At 46.7% G+C, this 21632-nt stretch overlaps 1 protein-coding gene and 1 pseudogene across 1 annotated transcript; both read right to left on the minus strand.

The window, feature by feature from the left end:
• Nucleotides 1–1936: 1936 nt before the first annotated feature.
• Nucleotides 1937–3049, minus strand: LOC124649243 (expansin-B6-like). Its single transcript, XM_047188895.1, has 3 exons — nucleotides 2869–3049; nucleotides 2672–2781; nucleotides 1937–2461 (listed from the first exon to the last, which is right to left on the minus strand). The coding sequence occupies exons 1-3, from the start codon at nucleotides 3047–3049 to the stop codon at nucleotides 1937–1939; spliced, it is 816 nt and encodes a 271-aa protein (XP_047044851.1).
• Nucleotides 3050–19832: 16783 nt separating this feature from the next.
• On the minus strand, nucleotides 19833–20938 carry LOC124646458 (annotated as a pseudogene).
• Nucleotides 20939–21632: the final 694 nt, after the last annotated feature.

The raw sequence follows: 21632 nt of genomic DNA on the forward strand, positions 1-21632 counted from the left end.
TGCCACTAGAGCAGTTAACTAGTACCTGATCCGTCAGATGAACTAGCCCCAACTACCATTATCCCTGTACAATATAGGAATTTATGTGAAGAAATATAGAAAAGTTTTAAGTTGTCGAGTAAAAATAAACAGTGGAGATTTTTCCTGACTCTACGATTCAAGCAAAATCTCGGGGGCTACTGACATAGGCATCCCCAATGGGCCTGCCGAAGATAGTACCCGGGGTTTACTGAAGGCCCACTACCCGAAGATTAAGAAGATTTGGAAGCCCAAGATATTGTTAAGGAAAGCTAGAGTTGTAATAAGAAGCTGTTATAATTGAGATGCACAATAAACGAAGAACGAAAAGTAAAACACTGCAGGGGACACGAGATTTTAACGTGGAAAACCCTTGCAACACACAAGGGAAAAACCACGGGCGCCAGCCAGCAAAACTTCACTATTTCGGTGGTGTTTACAAACGCCGTGGGTGTACAATGATGCGATGATAACCCTAGCGGCGGCTTACAGGGAATATAAATAGGCGGTGGCAACGATCCGTATTTCGGCCCAAGCCTCCGGCGACGGGCCTCGCTCCGCTCGTCAGAAGTTAGCCTCCCTTTAGTATATGAATTTGGATCACAAAATAACAGAAGCATTGTTTGTAATCTTGCGGGAGGAGTTAGAAGCCTTCTCGGACTCTGTAACTTGTACAATACGAATCCCTCGGCTCCACCTCCTATATAAGGGGGAGTCGAGGGACAAAGAAAGCATCGAATCATTGTTTCTCAAACCCTAGTTTCATAATCGTCGAGTACTTTTCGGCTGAAACCTTCGAGATCTACTTGCCCTCTACTTCCAACTAAACCCTAGTCTATAACCCGTAGGCATTGATAAGTTAATACCTTGTCACCTAGACAAGGGGCAGTAGTACCACAACCATGTGGGAGAGCGCAACCTCCACGGCCATAGACGGCAGTCGACCAGACACAACGACAAGAGCACACCAGGCTATTGGAGCCAGAAGGTGGCAGGAGCACGACCACCTAGGGAACGTCCTCCACCACCATCGCCGGGTGCCGACTGGACGCGACAGCAGGGACATACCAGGTCAGGCAGGCCCGGCTAAGCTCCGATAGGGCTCGTAAAGTCCATGCCGCCACATTACTGCACGTAGGCCAGCGCCACCACTACCATCTTGATCGGCACCATAGTTCTGGCCAGACCCGCTAGACGGGGCGATCCCAACCCACCCTGACACAGATCGGTCCCAAAGGGCCTAAATCTGGGCCTGCAAGGCTCTAGCTGAGCTCAAACTAGCCACCATCGCCACCAACGATGGTGCCACCTCTGCGTGCACCACCCGGGTGGCCAAATGCCACCCTGCCGTCGCTGAATTGGAAGGTGTGGCACTGCCCCGCGCAAGGTAACCACCGCGAGGGACGAAATACAGCGTTGCGGCCGGTGCCGCCTGGGCCTTGTGCGGCGATGAATGTTGGCGACAGCGGAGGGGAGGGGTCGAGGGAGAGGGTTGGGGAAGGGGGTCGGCGGCGCAGCCTAGTTGCATGGGAGGTGACCAGGTTGCGAGAGAGAGAAGCACCTTTTCCCCCGTGCACCGCCACCCCCTCCCATCATTTACAAACATTTGATTTGCATCCATAGTATATAGATCATTTGATTTTCAAAATACAATGAAACAAGAAAAGAAGCATGTTTCTCTCCTTATGCCGGGATTCACTAAGCCGGGGTAGCACATGGATGCTACTCCACTTGCCTAGCTAGCTCCTTTTACACACGCACACACACGCTCACAAGCACACATCTGGATTCTGGAAGACGCACAAATAAAGACGCCTGGCAGTAGGCAACGCAGTAACTTAAAATCCGTCGATCCATCGTAAATAGGAATCGATCAGATGACACCGAAACGATTAACTCGATGCGAGAAGCATGTAACTCAAAACTGGACGTTGGACCAGTAGCTGCTGCCGCCCTTCCAGCCATAGGGGATGATATTGTTGGCGATGCGCGTCATGCCGGAGTCGCTGGTGATGCGCAGGGATAATGGCCCCTGCAGCGGCTCCCTGGTGTCCAACCGGAAGACGGTGCCCCACGAACGGTACATCGCCTCCCAGCTCCCCGTCGGGCGGCCGTTCCTGCTCCGCATGACGTCCATCTTCACCACGGCCCCGTCCCGGTTCCCGTACGCCGGCACCACCGGGAAGTAGTTGGGGTTAGCCCCTGGCAGGATGAAGAAGGTCACCTTCATGCCCGGGAAGTTGCAGGGCACCCTCCTGAACTGCATGTCGATGATGCCGGCGTGGCGGAGCTTGTCGTTCTGGCCTCCCAGCGCCATTGCGCCGAACGCCGTGCCGCTGAGATCGAAATGGTACCTGGCCACGGGGTAGTAGTTCATGTCGGTGATGACGACCGTCCTAGGCTGGCCGGAGCAGGCAGGGTTGTTGGCTCTGACGCAGCGTATCTGAAACACAGAGGAAAGCAGAAAATGTCAACATATTGATGTGTGTACTTGCACTCACATGGCCTTCACTAATTAACGGTGATCGATATCGTTAAATGGAGATGCTCACAGGTTTGGGTTTGACCAATGTACTGTAATTAAAATGATTAGCATCGACCAACTAAACTGACATTGTCGGTGCCACGCATGGTACTGCAATTACGAACTAACCTGGTAGCAGCTGCCGCAGCCGGCGCCACCCTGGAAGAGCGGCTCATTGCCGCAGGAAATCATGGCGGAGAACGGGTACTTGTTCACGTTCTTGAAGCCACAAGCACCACCTGCAAACAGATCGATCGGCGTTATTACTGCTGAGCTGCGCTGCGTGAAGCACCAAGACATTGTGCCGCCATCGCATATGAGCGTACCGTTGTCATCGGGGCCGGCGCCGGTAGGAGCGCCGTACCAGGTGGCCTTGGCGGGGAGCCAGCCGGACTTGTAGGATTTGGCGAGGGAGGTGTCGTAGTCTTCTGCAGAACAGACGGACAGCACTAGCAGGGAGAGGACTGCGACAATGGCAACGGCATTGGTGGTGGTGACACCGGCCATACTGGAGGTCTATTGCGAACCTCCTTAGACTTGTAGGATCGGCGCTCGCCGGAGTGGTACTACTCCTGTTTGTGTTTTGATGGCTGGACGGGAGGACATTGCCGGGGCATTTATAGGCAGGCCGAGAGGCAAAATGAGGTGAGAACGACGAGTCGGCGCCAGACCGCCAGTTGCAGTTGCACCCGACGACGACGACGACTAAGTTCGTATAGGGTGTGTAGAGCTACAAGGTAACATGGCTACAGAGTGAATCATGGAGGAATGGAGGCACCGGCTTACGTGCGTACGACTAGAGTATCACACCTTCGAGGAAACAGAAATAAAAACCACATCTTGGAAGTGGCATCTAGTGCCCGCTAGGCCGTTAATGACTTGGGTGCGCAGGTCAAAATGTATACTGCAGAGTTTTTTTCTTCGAGAAACTTTGATTGCAGAAAGTCAGACCTTGATTATGCCTTAGCCTACTTAGAGAGGTAGTATCATATAATAGTATCATACCTATATCATATTATTCTATCTCTATAATACATGATATCATGTAATATATTACCTTATTATGTCTGCTGATTTGTAGAATTTAATTTAATGCAAAATTATGTGCAAGATCTATTTGATATTAATATTTTTAATTGCACGTGGTATGATACGATATCTACCTATAATATATGCATTAGTTTTCTAGTTGTACTGCTATGATACGGTATCTACCTACGGTACCACAATGATCTCTCTCATCATTTATTATAGTGCCCCACCAACTTTTTTGCATGCTTGCAGGATTCAAATAAATAGTTTATTACAATAATTTGAATCAATAAATTAAATATTTTGCACGCCAAATCAAATAGTTTATTACAATGAATAAAACAAATAAAATGAAGTTCACACAAGCAATCCAATAGTTCAAGACACACATTAAAAGGTGTTTCCTTTCCTCGCCCATAAATGCTCCACGAGGTAATTGGGTAGTTGGGGATGAACTTACTCGTCATGAATTTCATGATGCATGGAGATGAAAGGTCCAAACTTGAGATGCGAGAAATTACAAGAAAGCTAAGCGGCTTAGGACCTTTGAGTAGCCCCGGGAAATCTTCTTCACGAAGCTGGACCTGAAGAACTTCGTCGAGCTGGTCCCGATTAGTGGGATCCGGAAAGCTTCACCAGGAGCGAGAACACCTAGTTGGAAAGCTCCGTACATTCCGCCCGCATGGAGAGGAATATTGGAGTCAAATAGACCGAAGACAATTGCGGCTTGGTGGCGCAAGACGGCACCTACCCAGATTGCATCGTCAAGTTAGACACAAGAAGATTGTCAAGATTCATCTTCATTATCAGGGTGGTACAACCGGCGACACATCATCATGTCGAAGATCCTGAAAGTAAACCTCGGGCCTCCATGATTGCGGAGCATCGGGAAGAATCCATGATGCAGGCCATATGTTAAGGCAAATCGCCCCTGGCCAGTGGCGAGGAACATGTGCCCCTCTCAGTCGAACATCCCCTCCATCTTCCAAACCTTCTGGTCAACATTGGAGTCCTTCAGGTATACATGATGGGGATCTTGACCTTCAAGGGCTCGTGTGAACTTGTCGAGGAATTTTAGCCGCTCCTGGAAATCTTCATGCAAGATGGCGAAGAACATGAAGTCGACGAAGGCGCTCCCCTTGGATGATGACGAAGGAGAGAACAACTACAATCCTAAGGGCTCCTTTGATTCATAGGTTAGGAAAATCATAGGAATAGAAAAAGCATAGGATTGAGATGTCATGGCTAGTTAAATCCTATAGAAAGATGAATTGTGTTTGATTGTGCCAAAGGAAGTTTTCTATGAGGTAGGACCTAATGTTTTATTCCGTTAGGATTTGCACTACAACATTCCTATCGGATTAGTGCCTACATGATATATTCCTATGAATCAAACAACTAGTGTAGGACATATTCCTATAGAATCTAAATCCTACAGGATTCCTATACCAATTAATCCTATGAATCAAAGAAGCCCTAATCATCTCCGTTTGCATCTCCGATGCCTCGTCCTCAACCTCCACCACGGCCCCAATCGTTCCCTGTGGCCTCTACCTCGACCATGGCCGCGTCCGTGCGGCACTACACCTCCTTCCAGCGGAACTTATTCTCGAATCAATAGTTGGGATGAGTTCGTGCTGTGGCCACCACCGTGACCTCGACTACCTCTGGGAGCATGATTCATGGAACGAACTGATCTGGTATGGGAAGAAGATGAGGGAAATAACCACATTCTAAGTCTCCCCCTATAAGGGCTTTGGATGGACGATTTCTTTTCCGTCATTTTGGTTCAAGGAATAAATCCCGTGATAAATTACCTGTCAAACTCTCCCAATTCTCAAGGAAGTCAAAGAGTCAAAACATATGTTTATTTCCCAAATTAATATTGATCAATCGCATCGAACCTAATGAGAAGGAAGGTTTGCTCAGAGGTGATCACTAGTAGGGAAAACGCTATAGGGATACGACGAATGGAAGCGGGCCTGATTTCTTGCACGCGACAGGTATTTGTTGCAGCAGGCCATAGAACGGCACGCTGCTAGTATGTCATTAATTGTAGCGCACCTCTAGTAAGAGCACACGACTAATACGTGGGGACCACATGTACAGGAGACCGGAAATTATCGGCAGCGGGTGGTTGCGGCAACACGCCATAGATATAGTAATACTAGTCGTGTGCAGTTTTTTCGTTGCGCTACTAATTTCTTTGATCTGGGTTGGCCAAATTTTCTGTTGCATGCGCCTTTCTCACGATTTGTTGATGAAGCCAACGCCGGTTTAACAATGTGCCTCGTTTTGGCCGGCTTTTCCCCCATTTTAACCAGCCGTTCGTGGGCGCCCCATTTATCTCACCAGCTTCCCATTTCAATCCTCACATCCGCTCATCGATGAAGGAGGAATCCTTAGCTATAGGTTCTAGGGGCCATGGCCGTGGCCGTGGTGTGGATCATCGTCACCACCATCGTCGTCAGTAGAGGAGTACTTCGAGTTCTTCATCCCCATCCATGAAAACCCTTTGGACTAGAAGGTATGTGTATATATCTCGATCGTGTCCATGTGATTATAGTCGAGCATGTCCATCCGATCCTAAATAAATGAAAAACCACGTTCGTTCTCTCCACAGAGAATCTCGGAAAGCTCACACAATTTCTTGAAGGGAAGGAGCCCGCTAAAGTGTATTTGCATGCAACCGATTGCGGTCCTCGCGTATAGTCCATGGAGGTCTTGTTTGATAGGAAGGCCAGATGTACCTCAACAAATGCTGAAAGACATTAGCCCGTGCCCACGGTGTGGAGGTCGAATCCTTCTTACACTTCAAACACGAAGGCGATGACATGCTCACCGTGAAGACGTTCGACGGCACAATGTCCCGAAAGTACTACCACACGGACAACGATAAAAGCAACGTGAAGCCATCAGTCTTACTTATTAGTTTATGTTTCAGATCATTTCTTTTGTTTTTTATTAATCCTCCTCACTTTAAAAATAAGTGTCTTAGTTTAAGGATGTGCCACTCTATTTTCTATTATGTAAAAATAAACTATCGCAAGATATATGCATGGATGCCATCTAAATCAAATAAACATATTGCGTCAATCAGATTTGTATATATTTATTTTTTCTAAATTAACTTTTATGATAGAATTTCATGTTTTAAAAATGCAATATATAAATTATAAAAAAACGTGGATTATTGGTTGCGGACCCTGCCGGGGCATGTTGCCAATAGTAGTCTGGGAGATTCACTATCGCATAGCCACCTACCGCACCATAGATCGTCTTCTTTCCTCCCCCACCACACTACTGTACGTGATGATGCATGCACATGATGCGTCAATGGCTGCATTGTACGACACGATAAGCACGGTGCATGCACATCATCAATTGTGTATAAATATACCCTCACTCTCCTAACTTCCGCAGAAGAAAAGATTAGTCGGGATATGCCTGCCCTCACTCTCCTGACTCCGACACAAGCAAAGATTAGTCGGGGGAAGCTCCTTTGGCGGAGCTTCTCAAAGATGTCTTACACTAGCTAGCCTAAGATATCTTCGATGAGCTCGTCTTAGGGGCAGGCCCACTGGTAGCGGGCTATTTAGGCCGCACGTTGATGCTACTATCAGTAGCGCACCACGGTTAATCGCATGTGACAATTAACATACCCTAGCGGTCGACAATAGAAAACGTGGCTAGTACGGATCTTTATTCTGCGACCTGGACTTTTTTTGTCTACTTGATAGACCCATCTAGGGTTCTGCGGGTACAAGTTGCGGGTACAAGTTGCGGGCAACATAGATGCGCCTTGCTGATGATTCCAAGTGCAGAAGATCAATTGTAGTACTTTTCAATAAAACAGGTTGTCGATCCCACGAGGAGCTGAAGGTATTGGTTAGTAAGTTTGATAAGTAAAACAATAAAAGGGTGTAGTGATTTTGTGTTTTGGGTTTGTAGTTTGCAATAAAATAAAGTACTGAAGTAAATAGTAACAAGTAAATGTTTTCAATGAGAGAAAGCCCAAACCTCTATGCACAAAGAGGACAAGATCAAGTGTGTGTGTACTTATATGTGACAAGCATTCCCGAGGGAGGCATGTATTTACTTAGCATTTAAATTTTTACACAACATGGTGCATATCTTGTCAAGTTTCATTCCTTTAGGGCGGATCCTAAATTAGATGTAGCTATAGGTATGAGAAAATGCACCCCTTATGATGGGTCCTAGAGTCATTTTCATGAGTAAGTATTGGAATCATTAAGAGATACAATGTCCCATCACACCAGTAAGTTCATTGGTCTCCTACATAAATCCCTCTAATGCAACTCAAAGTATTGGAAACTGTTTCTGTCATTCCATCCCTTCAAACCCTCATCATTACATCAAAGTGCAGCCCTATGAGCCCCTATAGGTGAAATAATATGCAGTTGATGTTCGCATAAAACCATCATATAAAAGATAAAAACTTGACCAAATACTCATTTCATATTATATGAAAATCATAGCCAATTCATCATATGCCCTCGGGAACACGGAGATCTACTCACAAGTGACAAACATGATATGGATCAGAATCATATAGATTACAACACAATCTAAAAATATAATATCTCCACCAAATAAAGACAAATTTCCAATGACAAAAATGCAAATAGCACTTGAACAATATCCAGGGTTCAATCAATCACAAACTATGAGGGGAACGAGACGGATCTTGGATATGGAGATGGTGATGATGATGGGCGCTAATAGAGATGTTGATGGAGAGGCCACCCCCTACGCCAATGAGGAGTTGTGATGACGATGGCGTCGATTTCCAGCTCACCGAAGGCTCCGGTGCTGCAAGATCTGCCATCTCCATGAGTAGGAGAGGCAGCCATTGCCTCCATAAATCGTGGGAAAAATATGGCGTTGGTTTTCTGGCGAGATGGAGGCATCTATAAAGAAGAGGGGCCGAGACGACTCTCGAGGCCAAAACGGGCCTAGGTGGGGGGGGCGCCACCTAGTCTCTTTCGGGCCTCGTGGCTCCCCTCTCGTGCTTCTTTGGCTCACGGTCTTTCTCTTGATGAAAAAATTGATCAGGTAATTTTCCTTTGATTTTTAGGCGTCCAGAAGGCCCCTTAAACAGCAAAATGCAAAAAAGGAGGTTTTCTTCCTCCTAGAAATTAAATACCAATGAAAGGAACTTTGTAGGAAAGTCCCATAAATCAACTAAAAAACATAAATAATGATAGATAAAGGCAAATATCATTCAAAACAAGTCATATAAGTCATTATATTGATGATGTAAAATGCACGTACTACTTGCGCACTGGGCTCGTCGCACCTCCACTTCAAAGAGTTGTTTTTGGCACCGGCCTTCCTAGTCCATGTCGTTAGCCCCGTTATTGCAGTGTTCGCCATTCCATGGGTGTGAGATCATGGATGCCAGGGTGACGGCTCTGAAAGGAGACTGCACAGGCGTCTCTTCAGAGAGCAACATGGTGGTTGTAATGGTCTTTCTATTGGGCAATGAGGATGGAGAGAAGGGAGTAGTCGGCCTTCCTGGAGTTGGTAGCGCTTCAACATTGGTGGTCCAAAATCGCGCCCTAGATGCCTGGCTTAGTGGCAGCCAACTCCGATGACATTTTGGTGGGTGTGTTGCAACGATGACCGATGGCTTCACAAAGAGGCGTGGTGGCACTTTTAGTTAGTAGTCTTGGGTGCTTTTGATAACTCATGTGCTTCATTTTTGTAAGAGTGTTTTCTCATCACTTCGTATTGGTTGGGAAGTTTGTGGCTTTGTTCATAGAGTGGGACGGAAACATGTTTCAAGAGAAGGTCGTCTCATCACTTTGCACATGATGAACATCCGGATCAGATGTTTCTAAGTGTAAACTAGGGAACATCTATTTCCCTGTCACATGAGGAATAACAAAACCCTTTGAAGTAAGTTTAGCATAGCTGACTTCCAGGCAATAACGTAATTTAGCTTGTACAAGAACTATTTCGTGTTCGAACATGTCACACGGGACCAGAGAATACATGAAGTAGGTTGTGCACTGTATATGGCAGATTTTATGGGTCATACTTTCTTAAACGATTGTAAAATGGGAACAATGAACCGGTGAATTAGATTTCTTGTTTTTTCCGAAGTGATGAAGTAGATCTTGTGCTGCATACATTTTTTTTCGATAAAGGGCGCTTTATTATTACTCAAGTCAAGTATTACACCCGGCCTCTGCATAACATGGATGCACACAGCCGCTGATAGTTTCAGTTGCAGTAAACTAAAGAACGAGATCACACTAGTACAAAGTGAAAAAGGAAAAGCTAGACTGTAGAAGGCAAAATCCTTCTAGTATGCAGCCACCCATGTTGGGTAATAAAATCTTTCGCCGTTTCCTCTAAGCGTGTAGACACCTCCGTAAATAGGTCGCGATCCTCCAAACGCTGAAGCGACGACCATGAACGGAGCAACGCCGTACATCGGTAGATGACCTGCATAAGAGAAGAATTTTTATTATCAAAAACCTTGCCATTTCTACATAGCCAAAGCGACCATAAAACAGCCATCGCTCCCACTCTGATAAGAACTTTGAACCTAGCATCTACTCCATTTAGCCAATTGCCAAATATATTTGCAACGCTTTTTGGAGGATATAAGGTGGAACCTATCTGAATGATTGACCATATAGATCTAGCGAATTGGCATTGGAAGAACAAGTGTTTTATTGTTTCCTCTTCATGACAGAAAACACACTTAGTACAACCATGCCAGTTACGCTTTGCAAGATTATCTTTAGTAAGAATTACTCCTCGACGAAGGTACCAAGCAAAAACTTTAGTTTTTAATGGTATCTTCATCTTCCAAATAAGTTTATTATTAAAAACCGGTTGAAAAGGTTCAATTAAAGCGGAGTACATTGAACCAACAGAGAAAATCCCGTTTTTTGTAAGATTCCAGCGGAACACATCTGATCCCTGTTGCAGTTGAACAGAATCCAATCTCTGTATTAACTCCAACCAAGAGTCCAACCTAGGGCCAAAGAGATCCCGCCGGAATGCTATCGACGGTGGTGATGTTTCCATCACCTTCCGTATGGTATCATGTTTATGTCTCACGATATTAAACAAGGCTGGATACTGTTCACGAAGAGTGGTTGTTCCCAACCAAATGTCCTCCCAGAACCTTATCTCAGACCCATCTCTAATGGAAAAGGAGACATGTGGGAAGAAGTATTTTTTAGTTGCCATTATGCCTGCCCAAAAATGCGAATCTCCTGGTTTCCAAACAACCTCGCGAGATTGCTTTTGAGCCAACATACTTCCTCCGTAGCATATTCTGCCATACCCCATCCTCGGTTAACAACCTAGCTAGCCATTTTCCTAGCAAAGCTCTGTTCTTAACCTCTAGATCATGAACACCAAGTCCACCTTGATCTTTAGGACGGCAAACGACACTCCATTTCGTCAACCGGTATTTTTTCTTCTCGCTATCTCCTTGCCAAAAGAACCTAGATCGGAAATAATCCAATCTATGTAGTATTCCTTTAGGCAGCTGGAAGAAGGAAATCATATACAGTACCAGATTTGTGAGTACTGAGTTAATGAGAACCAATCTTCCACCAAGAGATAATAGTTTACCCTTCCAACTACTAAGTCGTTTCTGGAGCCTTTCCTCAACGAGTTTCCATTCAGCAAGTGTGAGTCTCCGGTGGTGAACCGGAATACCCAAATAGCTAATTGGAAAGCTGCCTAACCCACAGCCGAAAAGTTCGGCGTATGAGTTTGCCTCGTCTTGGGCTTCGCCAAAGCAAAACAATTCACTTTTATGGAAATTTATTTTTAGACCTGACAATTGCTCAAACGCTGACAATATTAATTTCAGGTTTGTAGCTTTTTGTAAGTCATGATCCATAAACAGAATTGTGTCATCAGCGTATTGAAGAATTGATAAGCCTCCATCAACTAAGTGAGGCACCACTCCTTCAATTTGACCATCAACTTTAGCACGCTCAATTAAAATAGCCAACATGTCCGCAACAATATTGAATAACATTGGAGATAACGGATCACCTTGTCGCAAACCTTTTTTTGTTTGAAAGTATCGACCAACATCATCATTTACTTTGATGGCGACACTTCCACCAAAAACAAAGTTATTAATTAACGCGCGCCACTCCTCCGAAAAACCTTTCATACGGAGTGTTTGTTGAAGAAACGACCATTTGACTTTATCATAGGCTTTTTCAAAGTCAATTTTAAGGATCACTCCATTTAACTTTTTGCGGTGTAACTCATGGATTGTTTCATGCAGAGTAACGACTCCATCGAGGATATATCGTCCTTGCATAAAAGCAGTCTGAGTAGGTCGCACCACATGGTCAGCCACCGAATTAAGTCTAATAGTAGCAACCTTGGTAAAAATTTTGAAGCATACATTTAAAAGACATATTGGTCTGTACTGTTGGATCCTTTCCGCATCATTTACTTTAGGGAGCAAAATTATTTCCCCAAAGTTGATTCGGAAAAGGTCCAACTGTCCCGCATGGAGCTCAACAAATAAATCCATCAGATCTTTCTTAATGAAATCCCGGAAGTTCCGGTAGAACTCGGCTGGAAATCCATCAGGACCTGGCGCTTTATTAAGCTCCATTTGGAAGACCGCTTTTCTCACTTCCTCTTCGGTGTAAGGATTTGTAAGAAGAGCGTTTTCTTGCGGAGACACTTGAGGGATATCATCAATCCTAGATTCATCTAAGGATATAGATGATTCCTCCGGTGCACCAAATAAGCCTTTATAATATGATGTAATATAGGACTTAAGCTGCTCATGGCCCTCAATCAGACCCTCATCTTGCGACAGAGTATGAATGCGTTTCTTCCTGTGTCGACCATTGGCCACACTATGGAAGTATCTCGTATTCGAATCTCCTTGAAGAATGAATTGGGCTTTTGACCTTTGGTACCATTTGAGTTCCTCTTCTCTCAGTAGTCCAGCTAACTTCGCATTATATTGACTTTTAAGTTCAATTTCTTGCGTAGTCAGTGGGCGTACTTCGGCTATTGCCTCTAAATCATCAATTGATGAAGAGAGAAAGATTTTCTCCTGCTTAAGCTGCCCAGCCAAGTGTCTCGCCCATCCACCAAGGTATCTCCGAACCGATCGGAGTTTGTTATTCCACCTTTGGATGGGGGTAGACCCTACGACCGGCTGCTCCCATACCTTCTTAACCATGTCTGAGAATCCATCCCTAAGCAACCATCCAAGTTCAAATTTGAACGGTCGACGTCGCTGGGGCGATGGTATTCCAGTGGAAAGAAGAATAGGAGCATGATCCGATAAAGACGCAATTCTAGGTAGAACCCGAACCGAGACGAAAGGGAATTTCTGTTCCCAGTCCGAATCCATGAGAACGCGATCTAACTTCTCGTAAGTAGGTTCAGGAAGACTGTTAGCCCAAGTGAAGTGTCTACCAACCGTTGCCACTTCTCTTAAGTCCAAACTGTCTATAACAGCGTTGAACAGAAAAGGCCAATGGTTGTCGAATCTTCCTTTGCTCTTTTCATGAGGGTATCGCAGCAAATTAAAATCCCCTCCTATAACAATAGGATAAGGATTATCTTTCGCTAGATTAACCAACTCACGAAGAAAAGCAGGCTTAAAGTTATCCTGTGCGGCCCCGTAAACAGAAACCAAACTCCAAATGAAATTATCCGACTTATTCCGAATGTGAAGTTTAATGTGAAAATCACCCCCCGAATTATCGAGAATTTCCATGGTTGAAGATCGGACTCCTATCAATAAGCCGCCAGAACGCCCCCTAGGTGGACGGGATACCCAATCAAAATCTTCCCCGCCTGAAAGGCGATTTAGAAAATTAGTTGAGTAATTCCGTTTACCTGTCTCGGATATGGCCACAAAATCTAAAACATAGTCTCTGATGGATTCAGCGATGTGTAAGTGTTTAGCCAAGTCTTGAAGACCTCTGCTATTCTTAAACATGCCATTCATTTAGAAACTGTTGTAGATTTTGTCATCCTAGCCTTTTTATTAGGCCAAGCGTTCCTTTTGATTTGGGAGGCTCGAGATTTGCGATTTGTTGCTTGTAGTTCAAAACAAGAACCAAGCATCGCGTCATCCGTACCAACCTCTAAAACCTCTCCAACAAGTTGTGTGAGAAGCTGGCCATCCGTAATGGCGTACGCTTCGTCATCATCAACAGTAGTCGGAGAGGGAGAAGACTTAGTTCCAGACATAGGAGTGACTTTTAATCTATCAAACTCCAAATGTTTTAGAACTTTAGTCGAAACTGAAATAGCATGTAAAGAAGAACCCAGGGAAACGCCAACACTATTGAGTTTGGCGGAAACCTGAGGTGTTGAAAAAGACAAGAAAGAAGTAGAACAATTATCCATACCCTTAGCATCGAGGTTAGCCGCAGCTTTACGCCGCATTGCCTTGGTCATGGAGTCCTCATCCGTGGCTGCCGCGCCATCCGCAGCAACACCATGACGTGCACTCCTCCGAGTCGGAGTCTGCACGCCGGCGTTGGAGACAGTGGCGCTTTTAGAGGAGGGTAAAGGCGACGCAGGCCCCTCCTCTAAAACAACACCCACCTCCAAAGCCGATGCCGAGGGAACGGAAGTCGAAGTAGACCGCCCCCCCAGCCCAGCATGTGCAGCCGACGAGGAGGGCACCACAGCAGCGGGAGCAGCGGTCGGCCCCGACTGCCCCTGTGCCACGCCCGACGCATCGGCCTGCCCATTGGGCGAGCGAGTCCTGATGGGCGTCGACGCCCGGCCCTGGACTGTAGCATCCACGGGCGACCCAACAGCATCCCTAGTCAGCCGACCAGGGTGCAGCTTGGCAGCGGACGCCGCTGCCACGTCGCCATGCATCGTCGCGTCGCGCTCCACCGCTGGCGTCCGAGTCAGCTGCAGCCCAGCCGGACTCGCTGGGGAAGCCACCGCAACGGGCAAGGCGTCGGTCTGCGGGTGAAGGGGAGCAGGGGCGTCCAACCGAACACCGCACGGAGACATGGCGGCAACGCCTCCGGTAGCTGAGCCCGAAACAGCTCCAACGGGCTCCAAAGAAGGCGACCTCGAAGCCGCCCTCCTAGCGGCAGCCGGCGTCGTGCGACGGAGAGTACAAACACGTCCACGAGCAGGTCTATCGGACCTCGGAGATAGCGAATCCCCAGGCAGCGTAGCGGTCGCTCCCATGGACAGCACCCTCGATCCCCGAGCCTCAAGAGTAGGACTAGTCCGCCGCAGCCTGTCGACTATCTCCTTAGCCTTGGGAGTTTGAGGGTTCGGATTGAAAGGAGTGAGGGCCATCACAGCCGGCACAGAGCGAGTACCGCCGCAGCCTGTCGACTATCTCCTTAGCCTTGTGCTGCATACATGAACGACGGGAGCATATTTACTGACAAAATTCTCATTTAGCACGGTATAATATATAGATGAACCTGATTTGATGATTTGACATTACAATCGATCAGATTTGGAATGGTGATAGTGGGCGGTGTAGCACATGGAGGCTAGCCTCCCGTTTCCCACACAACACACGGCAACTAACATAACATGTCTAGTAGCCAGTAATTAAAATTCAACAAGCAATATTGTACTCGCATTCACACTTATATTACGGGATCAATTAGCGCTTCCACGATTCATCGAGTGGCCGGAGCGATCAGCGGAACAGGACGTTGGAGCGGTACGCCGTGTCGGGCTTCGAGTTGATACAAAAATATGAAAATAAGGGTTTTGTTCTGGATTCTGCCCCTCCACAAAACCAAAACACGCGCGCTCCTACACCGCGTTGGTTGTGTGCCTCTCCTGATTGCCCCTTTTGCCCCAGCCAGCCCGAGGACATCTCGCACATGTTTGTAGGCTGCCCCGCCTTCGCCCCTTATGGAATGTCGTCTCTCCCTCGGGGCGCCCTCATGCTGACGGCAATGTGCCGGCTCTTCTCGACGCTCTCTCCGAGGACCTGCCACCCATGCATCCGAAGGCACGTAACACCGTCATCCTAGCCCTCTTGTGGTCCGTCTAGAAGTCTCGCAATAGAATGGTTTTTGACGCGGATCTCATATCTACTCCACTCCTTTTTTGCTTGCTATGTTGGTCGACCACCTCCACATGTGGATCGTCCGCGCGCCCTCTAGTGTAGACACGAGCCCCCTGCTGGCTTGGTGCCAATCTATCTCTTAGCATTTTTAAGCTATGCACTCCCCCTATAACCTGCTTCCCTATTTGCTGGGCGCGGTATGCCACCCCAGGCCCAGGTTGTTAGCTTGCAGCCCCTGGTCTCACGCCACTGTAACCCCAGCGTTTTTAATGAAAAATGAGATCGGGTGGGGCGATCCCCCCCCCCCACCCACCTCGTTGATTCCTCAAAAAATGGGTGTTTTACATCCGTAAAGAGGTCATATATACTTGCTTCAAGACATTAACGATACACACAACCAAATCAAATACAAACAAAAAGTGATCAACAAAACGGCCACATCGAACTTGCATCAACCACTCAGGATAGCAAATCAAGGGTAACATGGGAGGTCCTCCAATAACGATGTCTTGAAGGAGAGAATGGCGCACGATACCAATCGTCGCTAGGTCCAACCAAGGGAGCTAGATCGTGGGTTTCGCTCAAAAAGAAGTATGAGAAAACTCCACACAATGCATTTAACAAGAAACGTCGCAAAAACACAGCCATTGCTAGGTTCAACCAATGAAAGTTCGACCTAGAGATTTCTCTCCTGAAATTTGAGACCCGACACTCAAAGAGCGCCACCATATCAAAGATGTGTGTGCTTCCACCACTTGCTGATACATCATCACACAACCAGACACACACATGGGCCCCATGGGAGCTAGCCACATAAGCGGAGCTATGCATGCAACATATGTTCCCCGGTTGCCTAGGGAAGCTCGCCATCAACGCTCGCCGGGACATGAACAAGGAAGATCTCTAGTTATAACAAACCAAGAGAGTAACAAGGGAGACAAAATCTTCCCTTCTTCTTTGTGCCTTAATCGGGAGCGCATACCAAAGTTATGTTTTGGTCCCTATCCCCTTAGCACCAGAATATAATATAGGCGGTTATGCCCCTTGGGGAAAATACACTTGTATGGTAAAACTCCGACAATCCTAAGAGCTAATACTAAAAGGTGCTAAAGGGGGTCACAAGGCCATCACCGCCGCCAGCGGTCTCTAATGTTAGTGTCGAGACATCCATGGGACTCCTCAACGATTACATCGCCCCTGCTACCACTTCATCGACATCTTCTACGCAACCACTTTCTCAAGTATGCAATGAACAGACAATCATGTCCAATCCAATTGTACGTAAGTGCATTTCCTAATTCCTCTACTAAGGTGCTCCAAGCATGGTCGGTTAATGGTTAATGTCGTTGTTTTTGATAAAGGGTGCTTTATTACTCAAAAGTTTTAAGTATTACACCTAACCTCTGCATAACTAAGATGCACACAGCCATTCGAGTATCTATAGTATTCAACAAAGTACTCCTAGATGAAAGGAAAAAAAGCAGGAGATGACCCTTAATACACCTATTATGCAGCCACCCATGTTGGAAAATAAACTCTTTCGCCGTGTTCTCTTATCGTGTAGACACCTCCGTAAAGAGGCCACGATCCTCCGAAGTGGCGACCATGAATGGAGAAAGTTGTAGCACGGTAAACAACCTGCAACAGAGAAGAATTTTTGTCATTATAAACCTTGTCATTTCTACATAGCCAAAGCGACCATACGACAACAATCGCGCCCACCCTGATAAGCGTTTTATACCTAGAGTCAACCCCGTTTAGCCAATTGCCAAAAAAAAATTGCAATGCTGCGAGGTGGATATAATATAGAACATATCTTAATGATTGACCATATAGACCTAGCAACTCGACAACTGAAGAAAAGGTGTTTTATTATCTCTTGTTCATGATAGAAAACACATTTCATACAGCCATGCCAGTTGCGGTTGGGAAGGTTATCTTTAGTTAGAATCACAACCCGACGAACATACCATGCAAAGACCTTTGTTTTCAAAGGTATCTTCATTTTCCAGATGGATTTATTATTAACAACTGGTTGATTGTGTATAATTAAAGCTTTCTACATGGAGCTGACCGAGAATTTACCATTCTTGGTGAGACTCCAACGAGATTCATCGACACCCTAAATCAACTGGATTGAAGCTAACCTCTGTAGCAATTCATTCCACGTAGCCAATCTGGGACATATAAGATCACGCCTGAATGACATAGAGGGTGGAGAAGTTTCCATCACCTTCTGTAAGGTATCTCCCTTATGTCGAACAATATTGTACAAAGCCAGATATTGTTCGCGAAGAGTAGTTGTACCCAACCACCTATCCTCCCAGAACATTATCTCAGACCCATTCCTAATGGAGAAGGAACCGGATGGGAAAAGTGCTTCTTAGTTGCCATAATGCCAGCCCAAAAGTGTGAATATCCTGGTTTCCTTATAACCTGAGATATTGCTTTTGAGCCGACATAGTTTTTCCGCAATAGTTGCTGCCATCATCCATCCTCAGTTAACAACCTGGCCGGCCATTTTCCTAGCAAGACACTGTTTTTAACTTCAAGATCATGAACTCCTAGTCCATCTTGATCTTTTGGATGGCAAACAACACTTCATTTGGTCAACCGATATTTTTTATTCTCATTATCCTCTTGCTAGAAGAATCTTGATTGGAAATAATCCCATCTGTGTAAGACTTCTTTGGGCAACTGGAAGAAAGATATCATATACAGTACCATATTTGAAAGTACTGAATTTATGAGAACTAATCTTCCCCCGAGGGATAATAATTTTCCTTTCCAACTACTTAGGCGTTTCTGAAGTCTCTCCTTACAATTTTCCATTCGGCCAACGTCAGCCTCCGATAATGAATCGGAATGCCCAGATAGCTAATTGGAAAACACCCAAGCCCACGTCCGAATAACTCAGCATATACGTTGGCATCGTCTTTGGCTTCACCAAAACAGAACAATTCACTTTTATGGAAATTTATCTTAAGACCTGACAAGTGCTCGAACACTGAAAGAATTAACTTCAGATTTCTTGTTTTGTCCAAGTCATGATCCATAAATAAAATTGTGCCATCGGCATATTGAAGGATAGATAAGCCCCCATCAACCAAATGAGGAACTACCCCTTCAATCTATCCATCGACTTTAGCCCGCTCAATTATAATAGCAAGTATATCCACCACAATGTTAAACAACATTGGTGATATGGGATCGCCTTGCCACAAACCTTTTTTATCTAGAAATATCTACCAATATCATCATTGACCTTGGTAGAAACACTTCCTCAAAAACAAAGTTATTAATTAGAGCGCGCCATTCTTCGGAAAAACCTCTCATCCTGAGTGTCTGTAAGACCACTTAACCTTATCGTAGGCTTTTTCAAAGTCGGTTTTGAGTATTACCCCATTCAACTTTTTGCGGTGCAGCTCATGAATTGTTTGATGCAAAGTGACAACACCGTCTAGGATGTATCTACCTTGCACAAAAGCAGTCTGGGATGGAAGCACCACACAATCAGCCACCGAATTTAGTCTGATAGTCGCTACTTTGGTAAATATCTTAAAGCAATCATTAAGGAGACAAATTGGTCCGTATTGTTGAAATGACAGAATTTAGAGGTAACTCATACAAGTCACAGGGGAGCGCAGAATGCATGGAGTAGGTTGTGTAGAGCAGTAATGCACATATTACCATTTTTCAGATGAAAAGGGCCACAAATGCTTAGACATGTAAAAAGGGATGTCGACTAGGAAAACAGAATGTGTGAAATAGATTTCATTGAAACCCAGCCAAAGTATTACATCGTTCATGTTTACACGCCCGGGCCACAGAAACAGATGTCGACTAGGAAAACAGAATGGGTGAAATAGATTTTGTTTTTTTTTCTGCAAAGGGATGAAGTAGATCTTCTGCAACATATATGAGTGATAGGAGCATATTTCCTGACATAATCCACACTTGGTACGGTATAATATTACGAATAAACCTGATTTGGGATCACAATGGATCAGATTTCGAATCGTGATAGTGGGCGGGGTAGCACATGGCGGCTAGCCTCCCGTTTCCCACACATGGACACACAAGACGACTAACACGTACAACATGTACCTATAGTAGTAGTAATTGAAATCCCACAACCAATATTGTACCACTTGGCATTCACATGTATAACACCGGAGGTTCATCGGGCGCCAGATCGAGGTGTAGCGGTCAGCGGAACTGGACGTTGGAGCGGTATGCGGTGTCGGGCTTCCAGTTGGCCGGGATGACCTGCTTGGCCACCAGCGTCTTTCCGGACTCGCTGCGGATGCGGAGCGAGAAGGGCCCCTGCAGCGGGCGGCTGGTGTCCCTCCTGAAGATGGCGCCCCAGGAGTGGGTCATCGGTCTCCCAGGTTCCCGTCGGGCTGCCGTTCCTGGTGGACTGCATTAGGTCCATTCGCACCACGGTGCCTTCATGGTTCGCGTACTGGACAAGCACGGCGAGGTAGTTGGGGTTGGAGCCATGCTGCACATGGAAGCCGACGTTGAGGCCCTGGTGCTTGCACCGCACCCGCCTGAACTGGATGTCGATGATGCCGGAGTGGCGGAGCTTGTCGTTGAGGCCGGGCTTGGCCATGGCGCCGAACGCCGTGCCGCTGAGGTCGAAGTGGTACTTGGCCACCGGGTAGTAGTTCATGTCCGTGATCATCACCGTCTCCGGCTTGCCGGAGCAGGAACGGTCGCCGACGCATCGTATCTGGAAAACGGATAGGCAGGAAGTCAACTAATAATGCACTACCACCAGCCGGTAACATGCTACCCACGTATATTTGTTGACCGTGTGTGAGCGTACGGAGCTACGTACTTCTTAGCTCTGACCAATAATCTACTCGATCTAGTGACTAACATAATTAAGCGTGATTGCCACCATAGTTTACTTAACGTACGTACCCGGTAGCAGGCGCCGCACCCCATGCCGTCCTTGAAGAGGGGCTCGTTGCCGCAGGACCCCATGGACATGAACGGGTACTGGTTCACATGCTTGTAGCCGCAAGCACCACCTGCACACACATTGATCAACGTTATTCTACCACTACTGCTAATTCAGAAGCTCGCACACGGACGGCTAGCGTGTAATGCGACCTACCGTTGTCGTCGGGGCCGGCTCCGGTGGGGGCGCCGTACCAGGTGGCCTTGGCCGGGAGCCATGGGGAGCTGGAGGCCTTGGCCAGCTTGGAGGTGTAGTTGAGGTGCCGCTGCTGGGCGCAACAGCCATACGTGAGAAGCAAGGAGACGAGTGTGGCAAGTGCAACTGCATTCCTGGAAACCCCAACCATACTTGCAGGCTAGGAGCAATTGTGCACGTACTCCTACTACTTTCTAGCAGCCAACGTACTGGTCCTCTCCTATATATGGACAGATGTGGTTTGATCGATGGCCGAACGGAACTGCATTGCCGGTGCATTTATAGGCACGCCCATAGCTAGGCAAAACCGAAGTGGGAACGACGATACGATCGGTCTCGGCGTCCATGGCCGTATGCATTCCGTGTTTGTGCTAGCAAGGTCACATGGCTTGGCTTAGGGAGCGCGCATCATGGGCCGGGGAGCTGATCACAGGGCTAAGTTTGCGTGTGTGCTACTATAAAAATGACGTTTTTGTCAGTGATCGCATGTTATGTTAGCCAGCCAGCCAGTGGCGCGCGCGCGACTTGGCGTACACTCGTACGGTACGCCAGGTCGCCGGTACCGGCCCGCGGCGGGCGCTGGCTAATGATTAGTTTGGACGCGCAAGTGACGCAAGTCCGGTGCTGGTTGCGGAAAGTCAGACGGTCTGCTTGCCGTCGGATTGAACCTCACGTTGTCCCGATTCCTGACACGTGTTCTCCGCTGTTACCGGACCCTCGTCCCACTCCTGCTCACATGGCTGATCTACAGTATATCATCTACTAGCACCTCGATCGTCAAGCACCGCGCAACCGAGGCCAGGCGAGAACATGCATGACTTAATAACGCGCATCTTAAGTCTCAA

This window comes from Lolium rigidum, chromosome 4 (assembly GCF_022539505.1).
Source record: "Lolium rigidum isolate FL_2022 chromosome 4, APGP_CSIRO_Lrig_0.1, whole genome shotgun sequence".
Taxonomy (NCBI): Eukaryota; Viridiplantae; Streptophyta; class Magnoliopsida; order Poales; family Poaceae; genus Lolium; species Lolium rigidum.

Bases quoted from the DNA above. Each gene is read 5' to 3' on its own strand.
- LOC124649243 (XM_047188895.1), bottom strand. From the start codon at position 3,049: ATGGCCGGTGTCACCACCACCAATGCCGTTGCCATTGTCGCAGTCCTC. The intron at 2,782-2,868 runs GTACGCTCATAT...ATCTGTTTGCAG, and splicing joins CGCCGGCCCCGATGACAACG to GTGGTGCTTGTGGCTTCAAG. The intron at 2,462-2,671 runs GTTAGTTCGTAA...TCTGTGTTTCAG, and splicing joins GCTGCGGCAGCTGCTACCAG to ATACGCTGCGTCAGAGCCAA.